Source organism: Lepidochelys olivacea (assembly GCF_965140295.1).
Source record: "Lepidochelys olivacea isolate rLepOli2 genome assembly, chromosome: 4".
Lineage (NCBI taxonomy): Eukaryota > Metazoa > Chordata > Testudines > Cheloniidae > Lepidochelys > Lepidochelys olivacea.
This window is the reverse complement of record NC_140414.1, coordinates 104385934-104408588: the sequence shown is the minus strand read 5'-3', so window position 1 is coordinate 104408588 and position 22655 is coordinate 104385934. Positions and strand designations below refer to the sequence as shown.

The following is a 22655-nucleotide window of genomic DNA, read 5'->3' as shown; positions in this document are numbered from 1 at the left end:
ACCTACAAAAGTGAAAAAGGGGAAGTAGTCTACTCTAAAGGAAGCGATTGTATGTGTGCGCATAAGTGTAATCTTAAAATATTTAAAATAGCCAAATTATATTTAAACTTGTAACCATATTTCCCTAGCTGGACACAGTTCAAAGCTGTCAATATTTAGAACAAACATTTATGAAATGGTTTTCTTCCACAGATCTTCAAGTACATTACAAATATGGGTGACAAAATAATTATTCCCATTTTACAGATCAGAAATTAAGTCACCGACAGGTAAAACAAGTTGCTCAAGGTTACTCAGTGAGTCAGCGGCAGAGCTGGGAAAAACACACACCATTTCCAGGTTCTGCCTCTCAACAATTTCATTTTTTTATTTTTACAGTCTTGCGCTTCCAAATTTAGACCTTAATCATGCAAATGTTGTGCATGTGAGACAGTTACATGTGTGTCATCCTATGAAGTCCAAATGTTTGCAGAATTGGGGCCTTAGGTTTTATACTGACTGACACAAGTCAATGGGTACAGAAGGTAGCTATGCAGATATAGTATATGCTGTTCAGCTGCAACCCTGGTAAATATCTTAAACAGAAAGGTATCATCTGCACCTGCGATTTGTAAATATTTAAATTAAAACCATGCTAAAAATCCAGAAGATGGCATTCTAAAAGAACATGTGGATGCGGCAGCAGCCTATTTAACTGTGATTATAAAATTGCTGCAGTCCTCACGTTAGCCTCACCAGATTGATCAGCCTTCTCATTGCATGTTCATGCGAGCAAATGCATTCACAGGGATCAAATCCACCTTCTGCCATGACTATCCGTAGAAACCTAAAGTTGGCTCTGAACACCTAGAAAGAACAATAATAAAAAGGACAATCAACTCTTTTTCAATTGACCTTATTTTACAGAGACTAATGCATCAAATTTCACTTCATTTAGTCCAAGGGGGAAAAAGAAAGCAAACCACAGTAATCCATTTATTCCTTTTGGTAGGATGAATAGAGAAAACTGGCATGTTTGATTACTTAACAAATCAAAAAGTAGAGTACGAGGTATTGGGTTGTTGTTGTTGTTGTTTTTTAAAGTGGTGTCTGGTAAACCCTTACTCAGAGGTCCAAATAATTTTTACTACGTTTTGTGTGCAATCTGGATTTCCCTCAGGCCATTATGAAAGATCCCTTCACAGACAAAACTACAAAGGTAAAATTGCTCTCTGAGCTGCACAGTGAGTTGGTTAACTGCAAAATTTCTATTTATTAAATGTTCCATACTCGTTCCACATCAGTGGGAGTTCCCTGCAAGAATAAATGCCCTAAATTTGAAATGTGCTGAGTTCCCACAACTCCTACTGGAGGAGACTGGGGCAGAAATATGGTGCAACAAAGAATTATGTAGATGATTAAGACAAAAAAGTCTATTTCCACATTTGAACTGAAAAGCAAGAACAGAATACTTTTAATCTCCATCCACGTTCTTATCCCATCACCATGGTATCTGAAAATCTTATACTGCTATAGTAGGTAAGTATATTAAAGAAGCTCTCTGTTAAATTCAGTAGTGTCAGAAGTCAATCATAACCAAGGATTTGTTTCAGAAGATTGTCAAGCAAGACACTGCATCTCAAAAAGCTCATGCCATATGTAGGTGCTCCAGAAGGGGTCATGCCATGCATAGGGATTCCAAAATAGGATTGAGAACAATATGGTTCAAGTTAGAAAGTGAAAAATTTCAGTACGGTCATACCACTGAAAGAATTCACTAGAGGGGAGATTTTAAAAATCTCCTAAGAGATTTAGGAGCACAATTCCCCTTGAAAATCAGTGGGACTTGTACTCCTAAGCCCTTTATTAGACACTTACAAAATTCTCCCCTAGATCAACCTCTAGTATGTGCAAGGAATAAAAATTAAAACCCTGTAACTTATTTACTATCAGGAGACACAATGACCCTTGCCATCTAATGGAAACAGGCAGAGTGAGAGTGGAGAAGGATGTAGTTGGAGCTATTTTAAGAAAGGAGCCTCACATACTAATTTTAGATCAAAGAAGGTCATTCAGCTAGTGATACTGATTCAGAGTTCAAAGAAATTATAATAGGAAACAGTGGGGAATCCATTCTAGTTTATTCACTTGTTAAAACCAATTATCCACCATACACTGCAGTGGTTCTACAAGTGTATTTTTATCATTTATCAATAGTCTTCTTTGTGGTTTAATTAATGGCAAAAATGGGTAGTTTCCCATCGTTTTCATTCCTGCACTCAAATCAGAGTTGCTTTCTCTCTCTACTAAAGCAACGTAAGAATCTTCAGATCAGTTTTGCATAATACTTGTGGTCAAAACATCATTGCTGACTTTGTACTATCATGGGCTAGATTCAGCTTGGTTTTGTGCTGGCCATGCAGGGCCCCCAAGGTGGAACAATCGTCAAGTTTAGATGCTGTAGAAGCAGAAAGCAGCTGCAAACTTTCCTCTGGCAGTAGGGCATCATCACAGTCCCATATGAGTAGAGTTAGTCTGCAAGTTGGAAGCCATGTAATAAGGGTATCCAGAAGATGTGCTAAATCAAGCCCATCTGCTCAGCAGTCTACCAGCTAGACTCATGGGAGCATATAATCTAATAGTATATCTTGGCTCCAATGTGTGTTCTTAGGCTATACTTGGTATCAAAATCCTGTTACAAAATTGCACAATGTATTTTCCATTTACCTCACACTAATCAGAACTGGCTTTATCTTATGTCAGTTCCTATCCATCCCTACACCCAGTTCCGGCATATAGCCCTCTCCACTATGAGTCACAGCAACTCTGCCTTTTGTAAATACGGCAGATCATCTATAAAGAAGCTAAGGAATGAGAAGGGTTGTGCCCTTTTTTGCTTCCTTATGGTGTATAAAGAAGGCTTGTATTTTTTTCTCTCCAAGAAGGTTTTTCCATTTGCTTGTATTTTTTTCTCTCCAAGAAGGTTTTTCCATTTGCATGCTTCCCTCTCCCCCTCCCATCACTAGATATCCAGTTATTTGTCTTTTTTGTTTTTCCTAGATGACTCTTTGCACAATTTAAAAACTAGAAGAATTATGACATCAGAGATATCAAGCAAACAGAAACTAGTTAAATGACAGGAGAGTTATTTTTATTCTGTTTAAAATTCTTTGTTTTTCCTTTTTATTGTTACCAACTATTTAACTCAACCCCCAGATAAACAACTGGAAGAAAAGTTAGGTTTGTTAAAGATCTCACATCCCCCACCACTTTAATGAAAGTATACAAATTGTAGATTTACTACAAGTACTCCAGCAGAATCAGTGAAAAATCACACACACTTGACTGATATTTCTAAAGTAAAAACAAGCATATTTAAAGAGCTCAGCAACACCTCTCCTGAGTAAACAGCTTGCAGCTGGCGAGCAGTGGGAGACAAAATATACTGTTTCCATTTCACAAAAAATCATCTTTCTTGTTCCAACAGTGAACTCCTTCCTGTACCGAAGCAAGCAGGAAGCTCTGTACATTCTCCATATGCTAGAAGCTCTCAGGTGTGGCTCCAGAAGTCCAGGGATTAGTACTAATGGTAAAAAGTCAGTATGTGAATATTTATAGAGCAAAATTTCTATCTGCAACCGAGCCGCAATCCACAAAAATGGTTTGCCGATATCCACTTTATATCCTCGGATATCTGTGGATTTGCAGGGCTCTATGTATTTACTTGGAAAGAAAATGCAATTTAAAAATAACCTTTTAAAATTCAGGTTTTCAAAGAAACACCCATTGCAGCTACATACACAGTGGTTGCATATGTACCTATAGAGACAGTACAGATATTAGAGTGGATCAAACCCTGCACCTCCAGCCCCAAAAACACAAACCTCGACCGCCCTGAGCTACAGAAATAACTCCACTAACTTTGAGTAAGTAGCAGGCTCTTCTCTTTCCTAGGGCCTGCCACTACAGGGAGATATGATCTGGCATCCTCTAGGCCAGTGTATAACTGGTTTAATATTTTCACCACAGGGAACTGTTCTGTTGGCTGTCAATGTGTGTTGCAATTTTACTGCTCCTTTCCTGCTAGAAGCTCTTTGGATGGATGTAGCTCTAGACACAGTGCACTGGTAATGGCTGGGGTTTAGGCAGCTGGACCTGTAATGTCCATTGGGCAGGGGCTGAAGAGCAGGAGCTGAGATTAGTTACCAAGCTGAGTCAGGAGATGGGTACCTAGGTCACGCTGGGTCGTGCTCAAAGGCAGGAGTAAAGCACAAGACAGGGCAAGCGACGATGTCTATAGCAGTAGTAAGCCAAAGTCTGTGTTCGCAAAAAGAAAAGGAGTACTTGTGGCACCTTAGAGACTAACAAATTTATTTGAGCATAAGCTTTCGTGAGCTACAGTTGTTGTTGCTCAGATGGCTCTCTGGGGTAACTTCCTGGTTTAAACAGTTGATGTGCATCAGGTGGCTGCAGAATTCTGTAGCTCTGGCCTCTTCAGGCAATACTTCCTGTGATATCTACCCCTCTAGTAATTGTTGGGTGCTACTGAATCTAGCTCCTTAGTGGCAACATAGATTTTAGTTGCCCAGGACCCTGCAACCCTGGGCTCCAGGCCCATGGACCCTCATACCACTATACTCAGTGGAGGAATGCTGGAGTTTTTCCATAGTGCTTGAAACCTTTTTGATTTATCCAAATTTGTTGTCATTAGTGTTAACCATAGATCACTGAGTCTTGTCTTTACACACAGATACTACTGTGGAATTTTATAAGAAGATTGAAGACTGCCCTCCTAATCCTCTCTTTGCTCTTTTGTTTCAGATAGCAGCAATATCTAAAAGCACCTGTCAAAATGCTATAACAAATCATTTAATTAATTTTGCTTTTGAAATCAGCTTCAATAAAAACCACTGTACAAATGAAGTTATTTAAAGACAAAGGAAACCATTTGTTATAGCTGTTTTGGCACTGTTGAAAAGTGCTAACAAGCTAAAAATTACAAGCCATTACAAGTCCGAAGCATCAACAACATTCAGAGAATTTACTTCTGTCCTGGGGTGAGCTCGGAATCCAGTCTAGTGCATCAGCCAAGTTCCCCACTCTTCCATGGTTGCCCAGAAAATCCTTCTCCTCATAAACAGAGCACGTCTTCCTCCGCCCCTCCCCACCTGCACTCAATGTGTCTTCACGTCTAGATCTTCCCTTTAGGCACACAACCCTTCCTGCAAACATTCCCTTCCCAAAAAGAAAAGGAGTACTTGTGGCACCTTAGAGACTAACCAATTTATGTGAGCATAAGCTTTCGTGAGCTACAGCTCACTTCATCGGATGCTGTAGCTCACGAAAGCTTATGCTCAAATAAATTGGTTAGTCTCTAAGGTGCCACAAGTACTCCTTTTCTTTTTGCGAATACAGACTAACACGGCTGTTACTCTGATTCCCTTCCCAGCATCTTACAAGTCCTAAATCTCCCGTATTTCAAGTAATCTGACCCTTCACCCAAAGAAAGAAAAGATAAATAGACAATGTGCTGAGGGGGGAGGCAGCATAGCTGAATGGAGCTAGAGAATACACATCCCTAAGGCAGTAGAGGGATTCAGTACTATATCACGAGAGACATCATAATCCCCAATACATTTTAGAAATATGATCCAGAATAGTGGTGGGCAACCTGCAACCCACATGCGACCCATCAGGGTAATCTGATTGCGGGCCGCAGACATTTTGCTGATGTTGACCATCCGCGGGCACGGCCCCCCACAACTCCCAGTGGCCACGGGCCGCAGGTTGCCCACCACCGATCCAGAATGTGGGGGCAGAGTCATGCCTTCTCACAGGAACCAAGGGGAGAAGGCATGGCCCTCCTTATTCAGGAGCTGGTGGAGATGGTTCGAGCACCAGAACAGGCTAGACCAGCCCTGAAGTCTTTATAAGGGCTGAAGTCCTTTACAAAGGGACATTCTTGGATTAAATTTGGTCCAAATTTAGGTTTTGTAAAAAGAAGCTTTGAACCTAAAACCAATTTAAATGTTTCCATGATTTGTTCCCCTTTATATTCTAGGGCAAACTGTTTAAGCAAATATTCCTCTGCACTATATGAAGCTCAGACATTACAGCACTGTGCATTTTTTAACCCTCTTTCTATTGGAAAGCAATTTTCTCTCTCAGCATCTCTCCCCACTTACAGCTTGATCTTGCTTCCACTGAAGCAAGTGATAGAACTCCCAATGACCTTCAATGAACCAGGACTTAGTGCCCTACAAAGAGCCCTACAATAGATTTCCAGAGCACTATTCATGGCCATTCCTCATATGGCCTATTACCTGTGCAGTTTCAGACTTTATTTAGAAATTCAACCGGTGACATTAAGGATCTCCCGGCTGAGTTTTTACGGCAAAAGGAAAACTGGCTGACTGGGCTACAAAGGAAGAGCAGCAGCACTGTTCTCAAATGTGAAAGTGGATCCTGCCATCATGAGTGCTGCCATGGATCAAATGTGGCTCCTGCTATGGCTTTCTCCTGCTGCTCCTCCCAGATTCGGATTAGCCACTTCGCTTTGTTGTCTACTGAAAAAACAACAACCCAGAAAGGGTTTATGTGGCTTCTACAGGACCCAGTGGGTATTCTCAGCCACAGCAACACTTTTACAAGTTTAAAATAATCCCCCCCCCCCCGCTCCTTTCTTCATTATTCTAAGGAGAAAAAGCTGTTTCTGTACTTGAAAGCAGCTACACATGTCCCCCTGGAGCTCCTTCTGCAGTTTGATGAGTTGGTGAGTTTATTTTTGCACTGAAACTTTACTCAGGATAATTAAGCAGATCCCAGTTGAACTTTTCAATGCAAATTAAACTGAGACGTTCATTTCTTTATGGAAAGTCTACTTAAACACACACCCTGTAAACACTGATCAAAGAAGCCAAGGATACAATAGGCCTGGGGAGTGAACTACTCTGAACTATGTCAGGCTTGAGGCATGCTAGGCTGGGGTCACTGAAGAGGAAGCTTGCACTGTTGCTGTCTGTGAAGCCCTTTATCTGTACGTAAATTAGGACTTCATTTTCCAGGATTGTCCATCTGCACCTCTCACAAGCACCAAATTCACTTTAGATAACAATTTAAGAAGAAGAAACAAGAATAAGAACAGAAATAAAAACAAAAAAAGAGCTGATACAGCCAAGGAAGGAGTGCTGGAGGTACCACAGGGATATGCATTGGCTAAGGAAGGGGATCCAGAGACAGGGCAGGTTGAGGAGGGGGAATACTGAGTAGAGAAGGAAGTTCTGAGCACAGAATCTGTAGCTACACTGAGGATTTTCTGATGCTCTCCCATGGTTCCTCTAGCACTGATCCATCTCCAGTTATTCTAGCAATGGTGAATTGTGTTAGGCCACTAGGATTTTTACCACCGTGTCATCTAATTCTACATCGGCTCTGAGCAGCACATGGAGAGAAACGAGTCTACAGCAGCACTGATGGAAGAATTTCAGAAAGTCTACACTGTGGACAAGGTCAGAAGGAGAGGGAAGAGAGTCCCGAGCAGAAGGAGAGGAAAAATAAAGACGACACAAAGATTGTGAAACACAATACAGGATTACAAAATAGACTTTAAAATAAGGGGTGGTACAAGATTACCTCAGAAATTAATGAGCTATGGAGACTTCCACCTCTATGGTGGATCAGCTCATGTCCTGCTGAGGGTCACAATCTTCCTCCCATTCCAGTATCTGCAAAATTCACATTGATTTCAGAGGGGGCAGGATGTAGTCCCAAGATTGTAGCAACTGAAAGCACTTCCATTTGTTGGCTGTCTGGCATCTTATATAAGATGAGGGGAAGTCTTAAGGCTTGTCTACCTGCCAAGTTGCATCTGTTATTTAAGAGCAGTGCCAAAAGACTCTGTGGACACCTATTTTGGTTTAAGTACGGCTTATTTCAGTTTAGAGTAAATTGGTAGGAACAGATTTAAAATAAACTTAAATAAGCCACTCAAACTGAAAAAAGAGTGTCCCCACAGGAGTTTTTATCAGTATAACTAAACTGGTACAAGTTTGTACATAGACCGGGTCTTAGTTCAGTCCCTAGAGGACAAGTGTCTGTATATCAAAAGCATTGTTCCAGTTATCACTAATTGGTATTCTTATTGGCAGTCCCCATTCTGTGGAGAGAGAGAAAGAATATTTCAGTCCCAAGGCTAACAGTTCGGCATCTTTCATTAGCACTGAATTCAAGAGGAAACTAAAAAAGAACAACTTTTATATTTTAAATTTATTTACTTATTCACATGTAAGTGGCTTATTTCTTGTGGTCAAAATAGTTGAAAAGGAGCAAATTAGCCAGATCCAGTCATGGTTCAGAAAGAAATCTAAATGTTTTAAAACCCATTTTATATTATTTGATATAGAGTTATTGGCAAAATCCAACTGTCAGCAGCTGGTCACCCTTCTGTTAAAAAGATGAATTCTTCTGTAAGAAATATCTCTTGATATAAAAGCTAATTAATGAAAGATGTCAACTGACTAGAACATTGTGCAAGGATAATATCCTCCTGCTGCTAGATAAATGTTTCAGCTTCACTTCAACAATTATATCTAAAGTAGGAGACTGTGACAGAGTTCTAGGGACACTGAATTTATTTCTATTATACAAAATGACTAAAAGAGATTTAATCATTTTGCCCGACGGATGTTAAAGCAGTACAGGGAGCTGTTCACTGTAAAGTTATTGACCTATTCCGTTCTGATTGGCTTAGAGAACAAACGTAGGGCCAAATTCTGCAGTCAGCATTTACACAGGAACTCCCATGGAATTTAACGCCTAGGGGTATGTCTCCACTAGCAACACTGAAGTGCTGCCGCGGCAGCGCTTTAACGTGGCTGTGTAGTCGCGGCACCAGTGACTAAAAAAACCCATCTCCACGAGGGGCATAGCTCCCAGTGCTGGGAGCCCGACTCCCAGCGCTGGTACACTGTCTACGCTGCCACTTTACCCGCTCTGAAACTTGAAGCACTTTGGGGGTGGGGGGTGTTTTTTCACTACCCTGAGTGCTGCAAGTTTCAGCACTTTAAAGTGGCAGTGTAGACAAGGCCTTAGTAGTGACTACAGGATCCAATACCCAGGAGGGTTTCCCTACATTCTGGCTTTTGGTTAGTTTCTCCACCCTCCAAACTACTCATTACTTCCTCCAGTATTCCTGTCCCCACTCCCCAAGCAGCTCCTGCCAGTCTCTTACGGTCAAAGCTACAAGAGCTGTCTGCATGTTTCATTACTGTTTCTAACACAGCACACCTAGATGGCACAACTGCAGCGAGTGAACACGGGACCCATGCTGGTAGCACTGTCGCACTACATTAGATGCACTTCCATGCTGTGCCATTTCATCCTAGTTCCTCAGTGCTCTGGTAGAAGCTACAGGCAGGCTTGGGCTCCACACAGAGTGGCTCATATTAAACAGGAGCTGGCACCTGCCCAAGAGAGCAGGTAAATGGGAGACAAGAGCAAAGGGGTCTCCCATAAGTCTCCACAGGGGCAGGACAGAGGGGTAGCAACAGAGATAGACATCTCACCCCAGTCCAACCTGTATGCCTCCCATGAACTTCCACATGGCTAAGGTAGAGGCGGTGTGGACCTTGCTGTTTAAAACTCCACCCATGATTTTTTATAGGTAATATTTATGTTTTATAATAAAACACAAGTTATTTATCCTAAAAGGTTAACTACTGAAAAAGCCTGTGTTCCCCTTAACGGACTGTGTAACCTATTGTTAAGGCACCTGAGTTCTGGTACCAAGAGTTGTGGGTTTAAGACTAAGGCCTGGTCTACGTTACAAAGTTAGGTTACCATAAGCCCTTTGTGTTGGTCTAGTTGTGCATGTGTATCCGTTTAAATTTGTCTCCCACCTAGATAAGTGCCCCATGGTAACATTGATATAGTAACAGCCCCCGCCTCCGAGCAGTATTAAGCCAAGGTCAATGTATGGTGGTCGACACAGCATGAGTGTAGATGCTGCATTACTCATGTCAAACCTAAGAGTCCTCCAGCAGCTGTCCCAGAATTCCTGACACTGACTGCTCCAGTCACAATTATTAGGTCCATTGCCTGGGGTCACGTAGACCAGAAGCCCTGCTTTAAAATTCCCGCAAATTTTGGAAATTCCTGGTTATCCAATTTGGTGAGCACGCTTCTATCTGCTCTCTGCTGTTTTGTGCAACTGCCAAGCTGACCATGTTGGCTACATGTGCCAGGCACGCTCCTGCCTCGAGCAGACTGGAGATATTGGATCTCCCGGGCCTGTGGGGATAAGAGGCTGTGCAGGCACAGCTCCACACCAGCTGTAGAAACTTCGACATCTATGAGCAGATTGTTTGGGGGATGCAGAGAAGGGGGTATGACAGGGACCAGCAGCAGCGCTGCGTGAAAGCCAAAGATCTGCCACAGCCATACCAGAAGGTCAGGGAGGCCAACATTTGATGTGGTGTTGAGCTGCAGACCTGCTGCTTTTACAATAAGCTGCATGCCATATGTGGCAGAGATACTCCCATGCCTCTGCACACCACTATGGATACCTCCAAGGAGCCCAAATCACAGGCTCCTGCCATGAACAGCAAGGAGGAGGAGGTGGAGGAGAAGTATTGGGGAGACAACTGGGGGAATCCAGCTGTGCAGCAAGCCAAGACCTGTTTTTGATTCTACCGCAGACCAGCCAGTCCCACCAGTCAAACACAGTTGAGCTCGAGGCAGGGAAAGGAACCTTGGGTAAGTGTGTAAATAAATATTCCATTACAGGGATGGCGCCCCCAAATTAGCAGGACACAGCTTTTGACTTTTCATTAATTTATTTGTACTAGAAGGGGTAAGTGCTACAACAAAGAGAGGCAGAGCTGCTACTGCTTTTCATTCCCTTCTAGAGAGTTAGGCAGGAGGATGGGGGCAGACATGTGGAGCAGTTTGTTTATGTACAAAGGATATTCCTTGAATCCACCTGAATGAAACTATAAGGGATTCATAGGATAGCAGCCTTATTTCTTCTCCACAGTAGGATGCTTTCCCATGTCAGTGGCGATTACTTCAGCAGGCACCATTTTTAGCAATACACAGGCTAGCTGTATATGGACCCGGACAGTTTTGGGATACCAGCAACACCAGTCCTCTCTCTACCTTTGTCAGTCTCAGGAATGAGATACCAGCTAACACCATCACCACCTGGTGCCAGTATTCAGCGCCATTGCCTTGTACTCATACTTTCAGTCAACCAAGCAATTTCTTCCTCGTTTCCCTCACCCATGGCAGGTCATACTCCCTGTGGCTTGAGCTGAGTGTGGCACTGGGGATCAGGAACTCCAAAGCAGAAGTTTCAAAATGCTTGTCTTGTTTAATACTTTAGGGGAGCGGAGGGTGGGGAGGACGAGTTCTGAACCTTAAGTTTAGCTTTCTGTTCCTACTATTCTAGAAATGGTACCTTTGTGTGTTTTATCTGTAACTGCAGCCATTGCGGCCTTGAGCGGGGACTCCATCTACGTCAGTGGAACAACCAACCCAGATAAGCAGGAGAAAAGAGGATGTGGGAGGACATGTTCTGCGAGATCTTTCAAGCCAGTGCTGCATCAGACCTTGAACAAAGGGCCTAGAGAGTGAATACTGCAGACTGTATGGAGAAGGAAAGGTGAAGGAAAAGGAGAGGAAGATGCACCAGGTCATAATGGAACTTCTCCAACAGCAAACGCAGATGCTGCAGACTCTTGTTCACCTCCAGGTTCAACAATCCCAGGCTTGACTCCCATTACAATCTGTGGAGAACTGTAGTATAGTGCCTTCCTCCCTGCCCCCCTCTGGGCCAGCATGCATACTCCTACCACTCTACATCGGGGGAAAGCATGGACAACCACAGCTTCAGCTACACTGACTTGTGAGAGCCACAGTTGATGTACTTGTAGTATAATGGACATCAATGTTCCTTCCTCTGGTTTATTTATCATGGTTAAGGCTATGTTTTAGTCACTGGTATTTTTAGTAAAAGTCAATGACAGGTCACGGAAAGTAAACAAAATTTCATGGCCTGTGACTTGTCCATGACTTTTACTACATACCCCTAACTAAAACTTGGGCAGGGGGACACTGGTGCTCTGGGGGTGGGGTGGTCCGGGGGGCACTGGTGGAGGTGGCCTGGGACCTCGCTGGTGCTAGGGGCAGGGCAAGCAGTGATGTGCGGCATGGGACACCTGCTGGTGCTGGGGGGCAGGCGGGCAGCAGTGCATGGCCTGGGACCCCTGCTGGTGCTGGGAGAGGGAGGGGGTTGGCGGGACTGCCAGGCTCCCTACCCGGCTCCACTTGTCCCTGCAGCTCCCAGGTGGCAGAGGGGCCAGGGGGCTCCGTGCGCTGCTTCTGCCACAAGCGCCAGTTACGCAGCTCCCATTGGCCGGGAACCACGGCCAATGGGGGCTGCCGGGACAGGGCCTGTGGGTGCGGGCAGTGCGCGGAGCCTCTTGGCCCCTCTGTCTAGGAGATGCAGGACCATACCAGTGGAGCCAGGGAGCCCTCTACCCCAAGGTAGGCGCCCCCCCACATGCCCTCTAACCCTCTGCCCCTAGCTCTGAGCCCCCTCCCACACACACAAACTGCCGGGCAGCCCCTAAGTCAGCACTGGTGGCTGCAGAAGTCACGAAGATCATGGAAAGTCAGGGAATCCATGAGTTCCGTGACCGACTCACAGCCTTAACAGTTGCATCCGATGAAGTGAGCTGTAGCTCACATAAGCTCATGCTCAAATAAATTTGTTAGTCTCTAAGGTGCCACAAGTACTCCTTTTCTTTTAGCCTTAATTATGGTTCCTAAAAATTTTTTAAGCCATTATGTATTTACTTTTAATATCTTCAGTATTTTTTGGAGCTAAGTGAATAAAATGTTTTTGTTTAAAAAGTAATTCATCTTTATTAGTTTACACAAGATGTATAATGATTGCTGGCAGTGAAAGTAGTGCTTTTGTACACTCACAACTCTCAGGTCAGTGCCAAACACTGTAGTCATCAAAAATGTACAGTAATCCCCCCCAGTAACAGGTGCACTGTCACTGATATATGAAAAGATGTGTAAGCACCACACAATTCCTAAAGGTCCCCAAACAATCACCCCAGGTTGAGCAGAGTACACCACAGCACATTACTGTGGCTTGCTATTAAAGTGCTTGTTCAAGCCTCTCTAAGACACATAGATCCTTATTGACCTTGTCTGATAGCCCTTGTGTCTAACTGTTCAAACAGCTGCTCCACATCCACTCTCCACCCTATTGCAAGTTTTCTCCCTTTGCCTCACAAATACTATGCAGGACACAACAGACAGCTATGACCATTGGGATATTTTTCGCACTGAGATCCAATCTGCTGAATAAACAACACCAGTGCCCTTTCAATCTACCAAAAGCACATTCAACTGTCATTTTGCACTTACTGAGCCTGTAGCTGAATCTTTCCTTGCTGCTGTTGATGTGGCCAGTGTATGGTTTCATGAGCCAGGGGAGTAAGGGGTTGGTTGGGTCCCCCAGGATCACTATTGGCATTCCAACATCCCCAGTGGTAATCTGGCAGTTAGGAAAGAAGATCCCTGATTGTAGCTTTCTGAACAGTCCTGTGTTCTTAAAGATGTGAGCATCATGCACTTTCCCTGAGCAGCCAACATTGATATCAGTGAATCGTCCCCAATGATACACCAGCGCTTGCATAAGCATGGAAAAGTAACCCTTTCTGTTGATATAGTCTGTGTGGGAAGGTGGTCTGGGGCCAAAATGAGGATGTGTGTGCCATCTATCACTCAACTGCATTTTGGGAATCTTATAGTTGCAAAGCCAGTCTCAGTGTCCTGCACATTACCGAGAGTCACAGTCCTGCGTAGCAGGAGACAATTAATGGCCCCGCAGTGGATTTTCCCCCTCCAAACTTCCCACTGACAGGTACCAATCCGGTGTTGCAAATTTCCACGTGATCACTACTCCCTTCTCCACTGTCAGTGCAGCTCTCAGTTTGGCATCCCTGTATTGAATGGCCGGGATGAGCTTGGCACACAGATCCAGGAATGTGGCCTTGTGCATGTGAAAGTTCTGCAGCCATTGCTTGTCACCCCAAACCTGCACTATGATTTGATCCCACCAGTCAATGCTTGTTTGTCAGGCACAGAAGCGGTGCCTCATTTTCTGCAGCAAGTCTGTGAATGACACCAACAACCCTGAATTGGTTTTTGCTGTGTTCCACAACAAACTGACCATGAGGAAGAGAAGTTGGTTTTTTACCCATGAAGGCTTATGCCCGAATAAATCTGTTAGTCGTTAAGGTGCCACCGGACTCCTCATTGTTTTTGTGGATGCAGACTAACATGGCTATTCCTCTGATACTTGTGACCATCAGGAAATTGTCATGTTCCCTGTGTTTCTTCTTGAGGCTCTGCAAATACCAGAGGAAAGTGTGTCCTTTGCTTGCAATGCTCATGACAATAGTGCAGAGCTGTGCAGGCTCCATGCTTCTGTCATAGAGGCAGACAGTGACAAGTCCTGCTCAGGTTCATGGGAAAGTCAAAATAGTGTGAAAATTATGGGATAGAGATGACATTATGGGATGGAGAACACTGTCTTATGGGAAATTGACCCCTTGCTCCCTGTTATCACTGTGTGAGTCATTTCTGCCTCACCATATGTTGCCAAAACTACCCAAAAGACATTGCGCCGTATGGTAGTGGATTGCAACTGGGATACCTACCCATGGTGCACTGCACTGTGCATTGACACAAGCACTCCATGTGAATACAAGGTGTGCTGAAGCCAGGAGCTAAAGTATCCATGTGCACAAGTGATATACTAACTGCGGTGGCAGTAGTCCAACATAACTTTTGCCTGCAAAACTTTGTAGTGCAGACATGGCCTATGAGTACAATTTTCAAAAGTGTCTATATGATTTAGGAGCCTACATTCTATTTTCAAAGGAGATCTAGGCACTAAGGAGCTTAAGTGTCATTTTGAAATTTTTACCTTATATCTAGTTTGCTCAAAGAAGCAGTGAAAAATATAGCAATCCATACAAATGCCATTATTTTCTCCTCCACTGAATAAACAATTTTAACATAAATAAAAAGTAAAGTTTTTCTGTTGTCTTGAACTAGCAGCTCCAGCTTCTGTAGCTCTAATGCCCTAAACAATATGCTATATAGCCTGCTAATAGAAAAAGAGATTTGTTCAATACTTGAACAATTCTCTAGGTTAATAAAATACATAATAAATTCTCTAAACTGTACAAACACACACTGAATCCTTAGCCCCACTCCAGTCCTGTACAAGCACACAAGTATGCTGAAATTCTCTGGAATATTTTGATCTGGTTTTTTTCCTCCAAAGATGACACATTTCCACTAACTTGCCACTGAGCAAATGTTTCCCCTTTGAGCCTGAAGGGATCCCATAGGTGTCTTTTCATTGACTTCAGTAGGAGTTTGGTAAAGTACTTAGAACTCATGAACCAACCACTACTAGTTTATCAATAAGAGTATGTTTGCTTTTGTTTTTAAAATGGTGCACTTTGCTTTATTGTCATGAACAAGTTGCTTTCTGACTGGCAGTCCAGTTTCATTCCCCTCACTCTTCCACCCCTTTATCTTTAATCAATACTTATACCACATGAATTCTGTGGTAATCAATAGGATTTCTTGACAGCTGATTTATTCACTGATGTTAAAGTAAAAGAAAACCCATCTTTTATCAGAGAATGATGCCCCTCTACTCAGCAGACTAACTGGCTAGTATGGATGCCATATTCTGTATTGCAATTGTCAATGATTGCAAAGTATTATCAGAACTAATGAAAGGTTAAAAAAAAAAAGATAAATCCATGAACCCATCAGAAAACAGATTTTTGAATGTATAGCACCACCTAGAATAAGTCATTGTAAGATAACTTTAGCACAGGATCAGAGTTAGTTGCTTTTAAAATACACATCACAGCTTTGCATCAGCATTTACACAGTACAGAAGTGAGAGACTATTATCTTGTGACCACATTTTGTTCCACTGCCATTTTCTCTTGAAGGTCAACCATCCAGCAACCTCACTGGCTCAAACAAAGTCACTATGGTGTAGTCCATGAATAAGAACATGTGTATACTTGCTATAGGTCTATCATAAAAGCTTTGACCAAAATTTTGAACGTGGGTGCCTAATTTCATATTTAGGCATCTAAATAAGTTGCCTGATCACGAAGGGTGCTGAGCGAGCGCCAACAATTATAATGGGCTTCCATAGGACCACTTGGGTAAGTAAGGCCTATTCATGTGAGCAAGGTTTGGCAGGTACAAGGATTCATGTTTTATTTAGTTTTTACTATTTAAACAGCTAACTGCTGTCTTTAGAGATATCATATTTTCATATGACTGGACTGATCTTTTTCTAAGTAGGCTTCTAAATATGAAAGGAAGAGATCAAATATTTCAAGTTTTCTAAAAATACTGTCCTACTAAAAATAAAGCTTTTATGACAGACCAATAAGAAATATACAAATTGACTTTCTGGATTACACCAAAAAGACTGTGTTTATGCCAGAGAGGTCATCAGATGTTTCAGAGTAGTCAGTGGAAATTAATAGAGTTAAACCCATTTATACCAAGACAGAAATTGTCCCTATATCTTTAAACGGCTGCTCTATTCTTTTCTAGCATGGATTCTTCTCTTTTAAGATGTTAAATGCTTTGGATCAGACAATTATGTTAGCTGTAGTAAGAATTAAACTGTATTTACTCTTATGCAAGACAGTCAGACGTTTTAATGAGTGTACATCTGTTGCAGCCCCAGAACCAAGATTGGACTCAGTGCCAAGTTCATCCCTGGTGTAACTCCATTTAATTCCACAGAGTTATATGAATGTGTCTCATTACCTTTAAAATATAAGGAAGCTACTTTAACTGAAGTCTGTGCAGCATCCATGCAAATTTATAACACCCTAATCGTCTTGCCCAGGAACAACATTTGGAGGGGAAGTTGTGCGAGGATCTCTTAACTTGCATGAAAGGCAAGATCATTCACCTCCAGAGCACCACTCTCTTTTGTCCCAGGTGGCCACCCTGTACTGCCAAGAATCCATGGATGAATGGGTATGGTATAGACAGGGGTTCAAGCAACAAATTTTTTGGTGGCCTCAAAGTGCAGCCACCAACTCTTCTTGCTGGTGGCCATTATGACAATTTTTCCAAAAAACTTAATTAGCTTTAGGAAAAACAAATAAATATGTACACATACCTATCCAAATCATTGTAATTTATTTATGTAGAGGTTTTTTTGCAGACTTAATAATAATAATAACAATGTACAGTACAGTTGTTTCTATTATTCACTGGACCTAAACAGAATAGAAAAACAAATAAGGTGTTTTGCACGTTTTTGTCTTTTTTGTTGTTGTTCCTTTTGCTTTTTTGGTTTCTGTTTGTTTTTTAATAGAATTGCTAGCTAGTAAGTATGCTTCTTTGAAAAGGGATATTTGTATGTTAATATCTCTTTTCACAGCAGCAGACTTGTTAGCTAGCTGGGAGGCAGTGAAAAGTGATATTAACAAACATACACATATCACTCTTCACAACAGATTTACTCAGCCCTGGCAAGCCGGGGGACAAATTAAGCCTTGGATGGATAGGGAAGCATTGGGGGCCAGAGGTGATGGGGTGGATGGGTCATGGGCAGTGGGAGGCAGTGGGGGCCAGAGGCAATGGGGGTAGGGGAGTTGAGCCTGAAGCCCAGTGGCCAGAGCCTGCTGCCACATGGCTGAAGCTTGCCGCCTGTCACCCCAGGGCGGGAGCCAGAAGCCTGAGTCCCCTGCCCATGGGAAGGTGGAGAACTGACACCAGCTGTCTGCTTCTCCGGCATTTGTGGCTCCAGAGGGGGGGCAGGTCCCAACCTGTACTTGCAGACCCAGGGGAGGGGTAAATGCTTGCCCCACCCCCATCACCGCCCAGGTGACTATGGCCACAAGAAAAGCCTCTGGTGGCCACATTTGAGAAATGTTGGTATAGAAGGACCAGGGCACGAAACATAAACCTGCCCTCTACCTCTATTGAATCCCATGGTGAATTCAATAAGGAGTTAATACAAGCTGTGGATCCCTTACATCACGAGTAGTCAATAGGTGGCCCGCAGGCCAAATTCAGACCACCAGATACTTTTGAACAGTCTCCGAAACCTTTTTCTTGACTTGGTATTGTCATTATTGTTATTATTTTCTCTGGAGTCTGGACCTTGACTCTACCTTGACCAAGAAATTTGGACCTTAGCAAAAACTATTTGACTACCGCTGCCTTACATTCTGAGGAACCCCCTTCCAGGGAAATTTCATGAGGCAGCTGTCAATGAAGGGAACCTAGACACTAGAGGTTGAAGGGAGCCATGCTGCTGAAGTTAATCCAATTCTTACTTGAAAAGGAACTGGAGGAATTGACTCTACGAGCCAGATCCTGCAAGGTACTGAGTACCCTCAACTGCTATTTGACTTGGGATATGAGAGCACTCAGGACCTCCCAAGAGGCATTCAGCACCTTATAAAATTGGGTCCCGTATTAACAACTGGAATTCAAGAACTGTCTGTGAAAGCAAAAACAGCTTTATAAAGAAAATATTAAGAAATGGAATATGCAGACTACAAAGTTTGAATGAAATGCATCTTTGGTTTATCTGAGAGTTAAGTGTATGCAAATCATGTTCAGTTTTCTCTGATTTTCTGTAGAATGTGGGTTGAAGATATATTTGGGATATACATTTCTCCATGTATAATCTGTTAAAATATTTTTTGCATTTACTGTTAAGAACTCTTAGATCAGTGTAAAAACACAGAAATAAGATTGTGATATTTTGTACTGCCAAACAAATACCAGTTTCCTCCATCAAATTCAGTCACATTCAGAGATATGGTCATGCCACTTCTTCTATTCTGGTTTGAGGCCCTACTGAGATTCTCGATGTGCAAAATTAGTGACCAATTCTGCTGCCATGGACTTCAGCGGGAGCAAGACTGGGCCTTTAAGGAGGTAGTTTAGTACCTAAAATATCTATTACAATGTACTCTGAAGCATGACTATCAGGTTTTTTTATGACAAGTCTGTTATGCAAATAAATTCCACACATCAGTACTTCTCAAGTCTAAATATATGAAAGTAGGAAATGAGAAAACAGCCAAACAAGAAGTGAATAAGAAGCTAACTTTCTCCAAAGTCAGAACTCCACCTGATAAAAACAGACCTTATCTAGATAGTCCAGTTATAAAATGATGAATAAATCCTAAACTGCACTGCAAAATGCCATTTATACTGATAACATCTTTAATAACGATGTAGGACATCAGTAATTCTTATCATGCTAATTTTTGTTCAGATTCAGGATCAAATACTGGTCCCACCCAGCATGTAGACCAAATTACTGGGCTGTGTGCTGGGAACTCAGAGGAGATAAAGATGGGACGGGGAGGATGCTCTAAAGCCATGGTGATGAGTGCAGTATAAGAAACTAGATAAAAATAAATATAATGAACATGATTCTATGGGAATCAAGAATCAGAGAAATTAGCCACTTAGTCCACAGAAAAATACTACAGCCATTCAGTGGCTGCAACTGCAATCTCAAATCTGTGGTAGGGTCTAGTTCATGCTCCAAGAGGGGGCCAAAGAATGACCAGTGCATCTGTGAAGTGCACTAGCAACAAAGCAAAGCTGAGCTGATCCTTAAGTAGACCAACAGCAATTCTAATACGTACTACTTTGCAATTCTATAGCACCTTTCATACAAGAATCTTAAATCTCCTCAGAAATATCAGTTGATCCACACAACACCACTTTGAAGTGGACAAGAATTGTTATTCCCATATATTGCCTAAGGAGAAAATAAAAACCAAAAACATTAATTGACTTTGCCAAGTCAGCAGTGGCAAGGGAAGGAATGGCAATCAATATTGAACTCATTGCCCTCACCTCTAACCATTAGAATACATACACTCTCTCTGTTGTCATTTGCTTTCACTATTCAGATCACATTCTTAAGATTGTCAAGAATATACTACAAGGTCAAACTTTAAATTGATTGTCAGTAATAATAATTAGGCAGATTTCTTGAATCTGAACAGGTCAGAAGAATATGGAGAATTCAGTGGGATTATTTAGGATTTATTTCCTGTCACTGTATGTAACAAGGAATCAAAATTAGTTTTTTTTTATTTTGAGGTCTTTGAAATGAGATCTGCTTTTGGGAAGCATTGTTTTTGAAATGACGAAGCTCAGTAAGGCCCCATTCCGGCAAAGATCTCTTAGAAGGGGGCAACCCACCAATGTTTGTCCCCCCTTGCAAGACTAGGAGTACTTGTGGCACCTTAGAGACTAACCAATTTATTTGAGCATGAGCTTTCGTGAGCTCACAAAAGCTCATGCTCAAATAAATTGGTTAGTCTCTAAGGTGCCACAAGTACTCCTTTTCTTTTTGCGAATACAGACTAACACGGCTGTTACTCTGAAACTTGCAAGACTGGGACCTTCATCAGTGATCACAGTATGCATTTAGGCCAACATTTTCAAAAAGGCTGCTAATTTTCGGTAAGTCAATTTAAATATCCAAAATCTGAGGCACTTAAAATTTTAGACCATTTTTGAAAACTTGGTTATAAGCATAGACGGAATGTTCAGCTTTGTACAAGACAAATAAAGAGTCTCCCAGTACCAAATAACTTAGAAACAGAAGAGACATTAATTTTTAAAATACACACACAGATCAAATCTAGAGAGGTGCTGAGCACCTACTAAGCCCTCAAAACTCCTAGTGAAGTCACTGAGTGAGTTGCAGGTCAGCACCTAAGAATTTGACCTCATAATGGTTATGAATATACGAATAATCATATATGCTACCTGTGTGTTCTGAAAGTGGTTCCTACTTTAGTATAATATTCTATAAACACATGCCACTATAGCACTGTGAAGGAGCACTGAGCAGAATCACATATTCCAAACACCTATACAAACTGATTAATAATATGACTGTATCTTTTTGCCAATAATATGGCTTGCAAAATATAGTCTGATTTCTCCCACTTAGTGGTGTGTGCTTTTTCAGAAAGCATAATAGCTAATACCTACATACTGCAGTGGTTTATCTGTCGGTCCACCAATAACTTTTTTTTTTTTTTAAAAAATTCACCCAAAATTTCGCTAGTTATATTGCCAAAGAGTGAATACAAAGCTGATTTAGCTAACAAAATATTATTTGAACCCAGACTATGTCATGCACTGCCTGAGAGATATGAACAACTTTGCATGTTAAAAATATAATTAAATTACATTTCCAAATATAAAGTGTACAGATGTTTCACTAGTTTTTTATAAAAAACAAACCAAAAAAACAAGATCTCCCAGACAGTTAGCAGTGCATCTTTTCTTGACACCTATAAGATGTCTGTGAAAGAGATGTCAAGAGATTTTTTGTACTTTAACAGGCTTTAAATCACAGATCAAATTTACAGGAGAGCTCACAAAGCCTCACTGGATCCCATGGCCTTGGGGTTAGTGCAGTGTTGTTATTCTAAGTGCAGGGTTATTATTATCCAGTCTAGTTTTCAGCGTTGGGGCTTTTACCCTTTCCCCTGAAAGGCTTCTCCAGTCTCTCAGATCTCAGTGTAAATAAGGGTTGAAGGGAGGGGTTCCTCTGAAACTTTTTTGACAGAATCTGGTTCTGCACAGCAACACAGCTGGAAGGGGCAGTCTCCCCGCGGCCCCCCGCCGCAGTCCCCAAACCCTACCGTGAATGTGGAAACAGACCAAACCTGCAGACACGGTGCACGGAGAGGCAGACACTCACCTTGCCCTGGAGTCTGGTGCCGTGCCCGCTGCCGCCTTCTCGCTCCGCCTGCTCGACAGGCAGAAGCAGCCGCGGCTCAGCCCCAGGAACCAGCCCTGCGGAACCTTTCCCCTTCTGTTTTGATTTTCGATTGACCACGTCAGTCTAGACCACAAGACCCGGATCTGCCGGTTCAGAGACAGGGGAAGCGCTTTCCCGGCCTCCCTCTCTCTGCTCTCACGTCTAACTGGGCGGCGCGGAGCGCCTGGCACTGCCCACTGCATTCAGGCGGGGGTGTCCCCGGCAGCAGGCAAAGCCAGGATGCAACGGCGCCAGATTCAGCGTCCTTCACTGGAGAGGGGACCAAGCAAGATTTGGGGTGAGTGGCTCGTGTCTCAGGCCATCATGAGACCAGGGAGATTTCCACACGCACAAACAGACGGCTGGTGAGTGGGGCTGTGAGGGTCTTATTTGAATCACACAGCTGGATCCTCCATCTCCTGAGGGGCACTAAACGACACTGGGGTAAGAAATCCCGCTCCTCCCCCCCCCCATCTTTTAATTCATAGCAACGTGACACACAGCACCCAATTGTGTTTACACAGCCAAAAACTGCCTACACCAATAATCTGAAATCCAGGGTTGTGAATGTTTACCTGCCCAGTGTCAGGCATGTCATGTAACATTTTTATATATGACCTATCAAAGGGCCAAATATATATAATCCCAATTTAAATTTAACTGACCAATTAAACTGGATGTATAGCTTATAGAATCATAGAACTGGAAGGGACGTTGAGAGGTCATCTAGTCCAGTCCACTGCACTCAAGCCAAGAATAACTATTATCTGGACCA

At 42.6% G+C, this 22655-nt stretch overlaps 1 protein-coding gene across 2 annotated transcripts in view; it reads right to left on the bottom strand.

Moving 5' to 3' along the window:
• The window catches only part of SMIM14 (small integral membrane protein 14), a 72936-nt gene extending 50831 nt beyond the window's left edge, over positions 1 to 22105 (bottom strand). Inside the window, exons 1-3 of one of the 2 annotated variants that reach the window (XM_084627103.1) lie at positions 21821 to 22105; positions 7612 to 7703; positions 736 to 846 (exon numbers count right to left, since the gene is read on the bottom strand). In XM_084627103.1, coding sequence (XP_084483229.1) covers positions 736 to 810 — 75 coding nt within the window. In that variant the 5' untranslated portion in view covers positions 811 to 846; positions 7612 to 7703; positions 21821 to 22105. The remainder of the gene's footprint in view (positions 1 to 735; positions 847 to 7611; positions 7704 to 21820) is intronic. The other variant, XM_084627102.1, reaches the window with a different exon arrangement.
• Between the last annotated feature and the right edge of the window lie 550 nt (positions 22106 to 22655).